The following is a 13,050-nucleotide window of genomic DNA, read 5'->3' on the forward strand; positions in this document are numbered from 1 at the left end:
ATTCACTCCTTGAGAGTAATGATGTTGGAAGGAGTTAAGTTCGAGCACTGGCGATGTATGTCAACGGTCACCACCATATAAATGCACAAGTAAACACAGGAAAACGGTTCTTTAAAGTATAACAGGGTTTATTAACTCACAGGAACACCGATCAAGATCACCTATAACTGCAACCAACAATCCCCATAACACTTATTTTAAACCTACTCACTAAACAAGCAATCAAAACCAGAGTGTGTGTGGGCGTGTGTGAGCACACACACACACACACTGAGAGAGAGGGGGGAGACGAGGGGGGTGCAGGGAAGGAACGGCCGGTTATCACACTAGGGGGCGAGCGAGAGCAGCGGGGCGGAAGTGAGACCGTTAAATCAAACCACCGAGGAAGACGGGAACGTTAAACAGTGGCCGTTTCTCAATACCTAAGACGGCGAGAACGGACTCGCGTTCCCGCGAGAATAGACTCGGGAGACAGACTCGGGAGTCCTGACTCACGGGTACGGGAGAACGGAGAACGGACATTTCCGCAATCGGAACAGCAGCTGACTTGATGACGTCACCACAGTAGGCGGTCTTTGTTTACGCACGCAAGTGGAAATGTATAAAAAGCCAGCAGCGTGTTAACGGTTGTGGAAGGTGTTTGTTGAAATTGCAAAAGTATTCTGATTGAGTAGCTGGCAACGAAGAGCACAATAAAAACATATTGGTATTATTATATTTAATAATGAATTAATTTGAGTAGTAACTACATGGATCCGATACATATTGCTGTTGCGGTCGGCAAACTGTATATAGAAGCTGAAGAGGAGGCTGCCCAACTCAGGAGAAACATACGCAAGCGAAAATCCAAGATGAGGCGAAGGATGGCGAGGAGACGTGCCATAATAGCATGTCTCGCTTTCTTTGTAAGTTTAATTCGGTATAAAGCATTGATGATATGTAATCATTTATATTAATGTCAGCTGTGGTTTTCTCTGCTGTTTGACTGTTGTGGCTGATACTGCAAGGTGGTTGTAATACAGATTGTTTGGAGCAATGCCCTCAAAGGCACATTACAGAAAAGATACCTTCTACATACGAAACCTACAGATGTTATTAATGATAGGGCAGTTGTTATGTGTATCAAGGTTAGCTTAATCCAGGCCTAATAAACCACCAGGTACAGAGGAGGTTTGATACAGTAACAGCATCTGACCATCGATTAGCCTACTAAAGCATACACACCTAATGGTCGTCTTGGTATTCAAACATTAAGAGGTTGGTATTCAGATGGACAGAGGCATAAACATCATTATGCGTTACTGCAAAACGCAGCAAGACCTCATTCATTATGGAATCCATGGAAACGTTTTTATTAACTATATGAAATAGTCAAAGCATAATCGTAAAATGCAGCATTTCTTTAATATTACGAACTGAATAACCAATTTAACAATATTAATACAGTTGTTGCATTTGTTTATTACAGAACAAACATCCTGTTACTAAATATGCTGTGATGAAGAATGATGTCCCCCTCAATATTTCAGATGGAGATGGCCCAAGACCCTGGCCCTCCTCATAATTACACACTGATAGAAGCTCAATACTCACTCCCATCCAGTCTTGCTGGAGTTTCGTTGGCCTGTGAACAGGCTTTCGTTGCCCGCACGCCACTCTATGAGGGCTTGGGTTTCCTCAGTTGTCCCTTATTGGAGATATCACGGTCATATTAGTTCAAATGCACAATGACACCCATTATTACAAGCCTGCACAATATGGATAGACAGCCAAACAATTTGGTCTAAGATATAAAGACCATGAAGTTCAATTTAAACATGCCGCTATGAATCTAAACTCCGTACTTTAACATATTTAACGAACGTTAAATGACCGAAAAATAAACTAACAGTAGACGTCATACAAAGCAAAACGAATTGTATGTGTCACGTTTAACTGCTACTTTAACACCAGCATCACATTAGAAGATGATTCTCGAGAATAGGCGGCTGGAATGAGCGCTGACCGCCCGGTGCGCGAGAGGTTACGTCATAACGGCTCCGTTAGATTTGGAGGCATTTTTTTTAAATAGGCTGAACATTTGTTGCTTAAACCGCTAACTTGTATCCTTAAAAAGTGTTCACATCACATTCCGTTAATTAACAAAAGTGGTATTTAATAAAAGACGACTTACAGTTGTGCGTTTTCTCATCTGCCATCGCAGCTTGCTGAGGTGAAATGCATTCTGGGATATATGTCTCTCACAAGAACAGACGAGCCTGCTTCGATGCATGCCCGGGAAAATGGGCGGGGCGAGTCACATCCGGGTATTATGACCGTTCTCGGCCAGATGCGGACTTGAGAATTGGAACAGTACTCGGGCTGTGACTGATGACGTTTCACGAGTCCACGAGAACAAAAGTCCACACAAGAACGCATATTGAGAAACGGCCAGTGTAATACGACTACTGGACGCGAGGGGCGAGCGAGAGCGAGATGCAGGAAGTGTTCCACGTATTAAAGCAGGAGGGTCCAAACTTTTTCCACTGAGGGCCACAAACAGAAAAATATGTGGAAGGTTGAGCCGCTCACTAAAGTTAAGGTATATCACCTCTAGTGTATTAACAGTAATACAAATCAATCAATCAAATGTAGGTCAATTATGCTTGATAATTTATTATACTTACAGAAAAAACTGCATAAATCACATGTCTCCATTATTGGGTTTTCATTTTTTTTACAAAAAGGGTTGGCAGCTCATCCTCAGATTGCTTCTTCGTCAGGATGGGGACCCCCTTCACAGCCCTGTATAAAGAGGGAAGGCTTTATTTAACCTACTTATGCAAATCATTCATCAGCTAACGTGTTTTAGAAAATGTTATCAACTTTAATTGACTGCATTTATGAAGTAATTGGGCTTTTGAACACATGAATACTGTGTAATATATTTGAACTCGCCTACAATGGGAACAGTGTTGCACTTAATGGGAGCAGTGATGCTGCTCTGGACTGAAGGACGGCTGGCAGGTCACGAGTAAGTTTGCTGGTTGAGATGTGAAGGACATCACAGAGATGGCTGTCGCTCATTTTGGTTCTCAATCTGCTTTTGTTCAGAGTTAACAGAGAAAATGTTTGCTCGCATATGTATGTTGTGCCAAACAGACTGGTCATTCTTTTTGCGTGGCGTCGCATCAGAGGAAACTTGGCCTTTTCCAAGCTCCGGTAGAAGTCGGGTAGGGAGAGGAGCTGCATCTCGATGAGTTCTAATTGCAGACTCTCTTCCACTTCTTCTGCATCCAGCAGGAAGGGAGTTGAGAACAGCTTGATTTCTTTCTCAATGACAGAAACATCTTGGAAGCGCTGATTGAATTGTGTCATAAGAGTTGTGATCACAGAAACATATTTCCCCTTTTTAGCAGAGAGGTCGGCCTTTGGATGAGCACGTTTGATTTCGGACAGCGTAGGGAAGTGCGCAAGGTTGAAGTTGCGTAGTTGTGTCTCAAAAAGACGACAGAAAGTTGTGGTACAAGCTGGTCTTTGCCTTGTAGGCTCTTGTTCAGTGAGTTCAGATGACCAGTAAGATCAACTAGAAAGGCAATAAGGGAATAAAACCGCTTCAGCACAGAGCCGCGACTAAGCCAGCGCACGTCACAATGATAGAGTACGTCCCCGTATTCAGCATCGACATCACATAGGAAAGCTTAATTCTCTGTGGTAGAGCCCTCGTGCTCAAATTATGTTGACAGTTTTCACAACTGTGGTCATCACATCGCCAAGCTGGACTGTCTTGGCACAGAGAGCTTCTTGGTGGATGATACAGTGCAATTTTACAGCCTCGCCTCCACTCTCTGGCACCTTGGCGCACACCATAGATGCCATTCCTTTGGGCTCGCCTGTCATAGCGGGAGCCCCGTTCGTTGCAACTCCACACAACTCGTCCCATTTAAGTTCCATCTTGTCGATTGCACCTGACGCGGCTTCAAAAATGTCCTCACCCGTTGTTGTGCCCTTTAGACTCCGAAGATCAAGCAGCTCCTCCGTGATGCAAAAGTCATCGTCAACTCCCCGCAAAGAAATGAACAGTTGTGCGGCGTCTGTTGCATCTTTCATCACATGCAATGGAGTAAAAGTCAAAAGCACAAGCTTTATGTGACACTTGATTCTGTATGTTAGCTGACAAGTCTTCCGTTCAACGCACAATTGTGTTTGTGGACATGCTCACGTTGTTGAATTCCTGCATCTTTTCCGGGCACATTATTCCAGCGACTTTAATGAGGCACTGTTTAACCAAGTCACCGTCTGAGAAAGCTTTCCCGCGGCGCGCTATGAGTTGAGCTAGCTCATAGCTAGCTATTGTAGCGTTTTCTTGTGTGTTGTTAGCAGGGTAAAAGTACTGTTGTTGAGCCTGCAGGTTAGCTGCCATGTGCTGGACTTTGTCCTCTCGCTCAGCAGCAGTGTAGGACGTGAAGGTCGGATGCTTGGTTTCGTAGTGTCGTCGTACATTGGACTCTTTCATCACTGCAACCGTTTCATTGCAAATCAAACAGACAATTTATTTTTTAGAAATTTTTAGAAATTATGAGATAAAACATTGTCAAAACACAAACGATACCTTTATGTAACCGTAGTGGAGCGTAGATGACAACCAGCTACAAGCATCATTTACCATCATGACCGGCACATTAAGACCGATGCGTCCAGCTGAAGACATTCAGGAACAAATGAGGAACAAAGTCATTGAGATCCATCAGTGTGGAAAAGGTGACAAAGCCATTTGTAAAGTTTTGGGACTCCAGCGAACCACAGGGAGAGACATTGTCCACAAATGGGGGCAACATGGAAACATGCACATTGTGTGAATACTGAATGGTCTGTATCTGCTTTATCTTTATGAAACAGTTTAATGTGAATGTTCCTTTGCACACGTCCCATGAAGCTTGATCTGTAGCATGACGTCATTTCTCCCGTTTGAATTCACATCTGGTGAAAGTACAGTGACAGGTCCATTTCTTATTTGTTATCCATTCATCTTCTTCATGAATATATTCCAGCACCTCGTCGCTGTGTGACGCATGACTGACAGTCTGTGGTCGTCTGTAAGTAGTGGTAGAAGAAGAAGAGGTGCTCCATGTGGACATGAAGGACAAAGCTGTGTGTGAGAGTGATGTAATGTCCATGTCTCCATGCTGCTCTGACCCCCCTCCTCCTTTCAGGGTGGAGCCTGATGGAGTCCGATGGTTGAGACCAGGTCTGAGGAAGTGTAAGTGTGCTTTGATTCATGAAGATTCAACCATCTTCACACTGTGACATCACTCATTCACCTCTGTGATGTCATCATCAACGTGTCAGTAGATGAACACATGATTAATAACTGCAGCTGTATTGTGTCTTGTTCTCTCATCAGATTCCTGTCAACTCACAATCGACACAAACACAGTAAACAAACACCTCAAACTGTCTGACAACAACAGGAAGGTGACATATGTGATGGAGGAGGATCAGTCATATCCTGATCATCCAGACAGATTTGACTACAGGCCTCAGCTGCTGTGTAGAACTGGTCTGACTGGTCGCTGTTACTGGGAGGTCGAGTGGAGAGGATACGTTTTTGTATCAGTGAGTTACAGAGGAATCGGGAGGAAAGGAGACAGTAGAGACTGTTTGTTTGGATCCAATGATCAGTCCTGGAGTCTGAACTGCTATGATGGAGGTTACTATGTCTGTCACAATAATGCAGTAACATACATCACCTCCTCCTCCTCCTCCTCCTCCTCCTCTGGTAGAGTAGCAGTGTATGTGGACTGTCCTGCTGGCTCTCTGTCCTTCTACAGAGTCTCCTCTGACACACTGATCCACCTCCACACCTTCAGCACCACATTCACTGAACCTCTTTATCCTGGGTTCAGGTTCTGGTCTTCTGGTTCCTCAGTGTCTCTGTGTCCTCTTCAGGAGGGAGAGTCTCCTCCTGGTGGAGAACCTTCCTCTCTGCTCACCACATAGTTCAGTCTGTACAGCTGATGGTGGTTCATGTGGGTGTAGATGCAGGTGGAGCAGGTGAGGGGTACCTGAGCTGGTCTGGACTCTGGGGGGTCCACAGCTCTCTGGGACTCAGATGGAAGTGTGAAAGAGCTCAGCTTAATGCTGCTGTGCTCCTTCAATCAATAGATGATCATTTAGATATTGGCTCCTAATTAGGCTTTAATCTTCATCTTTATGTGTTCAAGAAGACATTTTATAAGACGCTCTTTCATCTGTCCCCCCATATGAGACAAATGTGTCCTTATGTGTGTGTGCGCTTCATCAGCAATAATAAAAACAAGGTGAAGAAGGAAAATATGAACGTGTAATTCTTTTTGAGCCCATTTTAACTTCAAATCTTTCTAAATCTGTTGAGTGAAATCAAATCTAATTTCACATAATCAGGTTTGTTTTGAACAAGAAGCTTTTTAATGGTTCAGCAAACCTCTCAAGGAAATATTGAATATGCGTTACTTGTGTTTTTATTCACTATAATGTCATTTACAACATTTACTCCATGTGTTACTTTAACAGAAATAGAATTGTTTGGCTCTAATGTTAATAAATGACTTTTATTGGAAACAACTGTACATGTTTAAACAGGCCATCAAATAAAGATGCTTTCAACACGCTGTATTATTTCTTTTGACATGAAATACTCTGATCCTTTTTAAAGATGCTGTACTATTGACTTTTGTACTATTTCCTCCATAATATCTGTATTTATTCTACAGCCCTGTTGCTGTGTCAATAGCACAGAGGAAACATTGGTGGTGCAGCATGTTGAAGAAGGAAGTGAGTAAATAAAGAAATGAGTAATGAATAAGTTGCTTTATTAACCTTATTAACCTTCACGCAGAGCCGTCTCACAACAACACAAACTACTGAGCTCGCTACTTCAGGTGCAACTTGAAGCTTTCATTCTGCACCAAATATCACACTTAAGTCACCAACAAAAACACACAAAGCACAAGCACACATTTGATAACAGGGTGGAGTTTATCTCCTCACAAAGTGGAGTATTGAAAGTGTTAAACGGGATTTCCCGCCAAAATAAAAGACAAACAGCAGCAGCATTGCCACTAAATGCAATAAAACACGCGTTGTGCAGCGTGGACAGAAAGAGGAACGGCTTTAACTTTCCATCTCTTAATAACATGGTTATTGTAGCTGAAAGAAATGATTACAATAAAGTACATCCTCATTCTGCTCTAAAGCAGGTGTGTCAAACTCATCGTAGGTCACTTTGATCTCCAGCCATGTCCAGGGCTGATATGAAGGTCCAAGGTGATTCTATGTGGACGTTTCTCCAGGTTTCATGGCTCGGCTTCACCTCCTCACGCACAAACGCATGAGGACCGTCACCGACTACTTCCTGGCTCCCTGATGGGAAGCTTCCGGATGCTTCTCTTTTTGAGGTGAATGCTTTTAATTTGTGTCATCAGTGAAATGGATTCATGAAGATGATGCAATGAGAGGACGATCGGGATCAATCTCTCTATGAATAAATGCTACTGACTGATTAATGCTCAAAACAAGCTCACATGGGACAGTATTACATATTATATTTGGACTTCCGTGACACTAATGCACACTTCATATGTATTTGTGTCATATGTATGTATATAACAGAGTTTCGGTGACCTTCAATATTTATCTCCATAAGATATTTCTGGGCTTTTTAGGAGCAAAGAACAAGTTCCTGTTGTCATGCAGAAGGAAGTATTAGAATGTGACTCCAAAGCTGAAGTCATTTAGTGAGTGTTACACACTAAATGAAGACATGTCCAGGGGGCCACATGTGAATTGAGTAGATGCATCTGATTGTTAGTGTTCATCTATTTTCATTTCAGGATGTTGCATTAATGCTCATTCAGGTTTATCGTCAGCTTGATGTGGGAGCTATTATTTAGTTACTTATTCTTGAATATAGTTGGATTAATTGTTTGGGTAATTGGATCACTAATTGCACCTGGAGGTTACTTAGGGGCACGGCCAGGTGGGACCAGCATGCACCTGGGTGACTAATAGTGTTTAGCAGTGAGACAGTGAGACAGAGCACTGCATAGGAAGGCAGACAAGTTGTATCGTATGTGTTGTGGATCCTGTGGAATAAAGGCGAAACAAAGGAAAAGATCGGCCAGACAATCCGCTTTCTTACTGCGTGACAGAAAACAAAAACTAGGTGCAGCAGTGACCCTTTGATTCAAATTGTTTGATTAGGATGATTTTTATGTGAATTATTTTCTTTTTCTGTTTTGTGTTGTACATTTTTGGTTTAATCCTCTTGTAACCTTTTTTTGTCATCCTTCCTAGCGGCTGTAGGCTGGTGGTGCGGGTTGTGGTGGTCTTCCTCGTGTGTCGTGTCCCATTGGATGTTTGTGCGATCACTGGGTGAACTCTGGTTTGGTTTTCTCTAAGTTTGTTCTATTCATTTTCCTTCCCCTTCACCGGCGCTTCTCACCATTAGGCCTTAGCGATTAGTTTTCTTTTCTTATTTTGTGATGTTAGATTTTACGGTAATGTATATTTATAGAATAAAAATGTTTTTGTAAACTGGGAACCACGAGTCCTTGCCTGTTGAGTGGAACGAACCAGTGTGCTTTAAAAGGTCTTGGGCCAATCCCAAGTGGCGTTGCTGGTAGAATAGGAAACCATTTCGCCACATTACTTTTACTTTCTTAATTGGCTTTATAGTTTGAATTTAATTATGACTTTAGGGATTTTACCTTAAGATGATCGGGTTTTTGGGGTTTCCTCTTCTCTCTCCTGTGGAAGTGTTTATGCCGTATTGTATAAGTTTAATCTCAGGTTTCATTGAGTTGGACTTTTATTTTAAATTTGCTCAAGTCATAACTGGTTTGATTTTCTTGGAGCAGTTTGAGATTTTTTTGGATAATTTGACCTGTATTGATAGCGTTTTGACCTGTATTGTAGTTATTACTTTGACTCAGCGTTTTCATTGACTGTCTCACTTTCAGATCCAGTAGTTTACTTTGCATTGCTGATTTCAGTTGTCAATCTGATTCAACATGTTTTGTAGGTTTCATTAGTTTAGACTTTACATCATTTGTCTCCTCATAGTCAGTGACACAATAGCTCCTGGGACAAAAGGGACAGCTCAGGGTTCTTTAGATACACCAGGTTGCATCATGGTTACTTTTACAAGGACCAGAGAGCAGATGAAGATCAGATGGAGCCCAAAGAAAGAGAAAGGGAGTGGAGGAGGATGAAGAGATGCTTGAGAAGATGGCAGAAGAATGGGTGGTTCCCAACCAGGTCACCACCTGTGGGTGAAGACAGGCGCAAGGTGTGGAGGGAGACTGTAGCAGCAGGAAACCAAGCCACTACGGCTTATGTGGGAGCCGGCCGCTTAGATAAGTAAGAAGAGACGTGTCTGCACCAAGCGGCTGCTCGCCTACTGGAGGGCAGTCCACCCAAACACCCCCAAACCTGCTGTTGGACCGGCAGAAGAAGAAGAAGCAGATTGTGAGCCCGGTCAAGATGTCACCCCTCTCAGTGCAGACACCCATGCCCCCCCTCAGCTGTACCCAGAAATGACAGCAGCTGCACAGGAGAGGCCAGGTCCTTCCCGCCACATGCAGAGAAAAGGAGAACTTCAAACAGTCCCTTTGTGAAACCCAGCATCCAGAACAAGAACCTCTGTTCCATCTGAGAGGAGGAACGGGGGAAGTCGTGAGCGATGGAGAAGATGAGCCTGAGGGAAACAACAAAAGATTACATTACATTACATTACAGGTCATTTAGCAGACGCTTTTATCCAAAGCGACTTACATTTCACTTTAAACCCATGGCTTTTTCACATTTTTGCCCGGGGAGCAATTAGGGGTTAGGTGTCTTGCTCAGGGACACTTCGACATGGAACATGGGGCAGCCTGGACTCGAACCACCAACCTTGTGCTTCCCAGCACACCTTCTCTAACCCCTGCGCCACGACGACCCCTCAGACATCGTCACGAGAGCGTGGTGGTGGAAATAGAAGAGGAAGAGGAAGCAGGTAGCTGCGAACATGAACACCAGGGGGCCGCAGAAGAGCTGTCCATCACATCAGGACTCCTGTCCATCAAACCACATGTGCAGAGAACCCATCCAAACCACGGCGAAGGAGGAGAAGCTGCTGTTGGAGGACGTCCTCCTCATAGACATCCTCAGATATCTGCAGCAGCAAACCAAAGACAGCGAGACAGGAGACGACTGCAGGTGATGAGAATTGTTGTACATAGTGTTACGACCCCCGGGTGGTCTAGGAGTGAGGGGACCATAAACATATGGGCAGAACCTGGTCGCTTGTAAAATGTACTGTTTATTGCGAACCAGAGGTGGACAGGCAGGTAACAACAAACAAAAGGAGGGTGGATGAGGGTGCTGTGAAAAAGACAAACCAAGGTAAATAAAAGAGATCCCCAAAAGGAGGACTATGCCCGAATATACATTTAAACAAACAGTAGGCGCTTACCAAAAAACACAAAGAGCACAGCACCCACTACACCTATGAAACTAACAGGCACAGAAACTACGTGTGGTGAATCAGTATCAACTCTTGCCCCAACTCCCCCCTTTTGTCAGCCCCGTGGTGGTAAAAACACACGAGGACCAAAACGCAGTAGTTCACTTCACACAAATACACAGAAGGCACACGAGTCAACTGGCCATGCGAGCCACTGGTGGGCTCCCCTTAAGAGCTGGAGGTAAGGCTGAGGTGGTGACGTGCCATTGGGTGCGCTGGGACAGGGTGGACCAATGGGTGGAGCTGGAGTGAACCTGACAGAGCTCCACCGAAACCAGGAAGTGGGCGGGGCTTCAGTCCACAGGGCCAGACAGCCTACTTGGTACAGACAAGACAAGACAGAAAAATACAAACCACGGTGACAGCCGTGACAATAGTGTCAGTTTTTTGTGTTAATGTTTGTAGTTCTTTAGTCTCCTCCTAAACTCAGAGATGGGCTGTAAATTGTTGAGTGCTGCTATTGAGTGTAAAGTGCACGATACACTTGATACAGTATCTGGATGATGGAAGCAAACGTCTGATCAAAGGAACATTGATAGCAGCAGTACATGAAATATGGAAACTTGTTACAGACGGTCATCCTGTAATGGTACAACAAGTAGTACACACATACATTTGTATACGCTAAACATGAGAGGTTGGTGATCTATCAGTGTTGTTATGAATGAATGAATGAATGTACTAGATCATAAGTTAAACATGAGCTGAGTTTGTGTTGGCAGCTAACAGAACTTTGCTTTTGGGCTGAAGAGCAATAAAAGTGGAGATTAACACTCAGGCCGACGGGGAAAGAAGTGGGGTTTAATTTATTATCTTCTGGTTGTGTTCAGGATCAACGGACTCTCACTCTTCATTGTTGCTTTATGAGCCCTTACTTAGTGTTTGGAGAAGCTTTTGTTTACATCAGCGGGTTTGAGGTTAACATTCTGATCTACTGTTTAAAGCTGTAGCTTTTAGTCTATGATGACTGACACAACTTGGGACGGTACTTTACAAAGGTCAGCATGAAGTGACTGTAGTGATGGAGGCCCTCAGTGAGGCCATCAGATGGTTTATTTTGATGGGAAAAGGAACAGAGAAGTAAGCAAAGAAGTGAAAAGAAAGTGTTTAAAAGTATGACAGAGGGTAAGTGGAAGTGTAAAGATGGAAAAAGAGGTTGAAGAGTCAAACAGTAATGCACAGTTTTCTAACAGATGATCACATATCATGACAGCGCAGACAGCCTGAAGGCAAAAGGAGAAAGAATTAACTGTACGGGTGGAGAAATGTGAGGGCGTATTTGTGTGTAATCCCGGCGTGAGCGGATCTATTACTTATATATCTTATATATATATATTACTTATATCTATAGAGAACTTGATGAATTAGTTGATGAAGACATGGAACCGTCATATGACACCATGAGGATAAGACCTACAAGTGAGAACGCACAGAGAACATCGGGACATCAAGACAACATCTGTGTTCCCTGTTTGTGATTTGACAGGAATGAATGGCTCCTCAAACCCGTTGGAAACGAGTCTGGTTGAGAATTTACAAAGCAGTAGGTAAATACTGTAGGGGCAGATAAAGATATGCAGAGGCATTCTTTATATCACATGCATCACATTTTTCTAGATGTTCTAATATAAAGCGACTTGCAGTAAGTGAATTCAAACAAGAGGGAACAGAAGCAGCAGAAGGGATTTTTCTTTTGAGAAAGCAACATTCATGAGTGTCATCCACGTGCTAATTACTTCAGCTATAGTGGGTAGATATGTGTGTTTAGCTCTAAAGGCTTCATTCTAACTGATATCATTAGGGAACTCCTTCCACCATTTGGGAGCCAGGACAAAGTAGGACTTTGTGGAGTGTTTAGCTCTCTGTGAAGAAACAATAAGCAGATGCAGGAGATGCAGAGGTCAAAGGTGAAGACGAGTCGTGGTCGAGGACGGAGTAAGCAGGACTCCCTAAAACAACAACTGGTATCTTGGGGACGTGTTGGAGCCAATAAATCCATCCACAGGTCGCATTTCCTCTCCACCAAGTTTAAGAATCGCATACGGTTTGAATGAAAGCATCATTTCACAATGAGACAATTCGCTTCAACATTTTCTCTCACATATATGTGCATGACAATTGTTAACTCTGTTTTGCTTTTTAAAGGAACAGGCGATTCCAGGCGAGAAAGTCCAGGTCGGCAGCGACACCCAGTAGAAACTGTTGAGAGGTTTTAGGACGTTGTGGGATCAGGCAGGAGGAGGCTGCTGGGGATTCACTTTACTCCTTTTACACCTTTACTCACGCGGTGAGGAGAGGAACACGGGCTCGTTGGTGCGACTCCACAAGCGTGTGTCCTCGATGTCGGGCATCTTTCTCTCCAACGCAACAGCAGCTGGTGCAACGTAACGGTGATCCTACAACACTGTTCTCCTGATGTGGAATCCTTCCACATCAACTGTAAACCCTTTTACTCCCTGTGAGTTTGCTTCATTCATCCTGGTCGGTGTTTACAACGTGCACGAGGCACAGCGGACACGCGCCGA

General features: G+C 43.7%; 1 protein-coding gene across 1 annotated transcript in view; it reads left to right on the forward strand.

Moving 5' to 3' along the window:
- LOC144390234 (protein NLRC3-like) overlaps nucleotides 1-6,626 on the forward strand; it is a 48,087-nt gene extending 41,461 nt beyond the window's left edge. Inside the window, exons 13-14 of the mRNA XM_078096676.1 lie at nucleotides 5,193-5,239; nucleotides 5,384-6,626. Coding sequence (XP_077952802.1) covers nucleotides 5,193-5,239; nucleotides 5,384-5,979 — 643 coding nt within the window. The 3' untranslated portion in view covers nucleotides 5,980-6,626. The remainder of the gene's footprint in view (nucleotides 1-5,192; nucleotides 5,240-5,383) is intronic.
- Nucleotides 6,627-13,050: the final 6,424 nt, after the last annotated feature.

This window comes from Gasterosteus aculeatus, chromosome 21 (genome assembly GCF_964276395.1).
Source record: "Gasterosteus aculeatus chromosome 21, fGasAcu3.hap1.1, whole genome shotgun sequence".
Lineage (NCBI taxonomy): Eukaryota > Metazoa > Chordata > Actinopteri > Perciformes > Gasterosteidae > Gasterosteus > Gasterosteus aculeatus.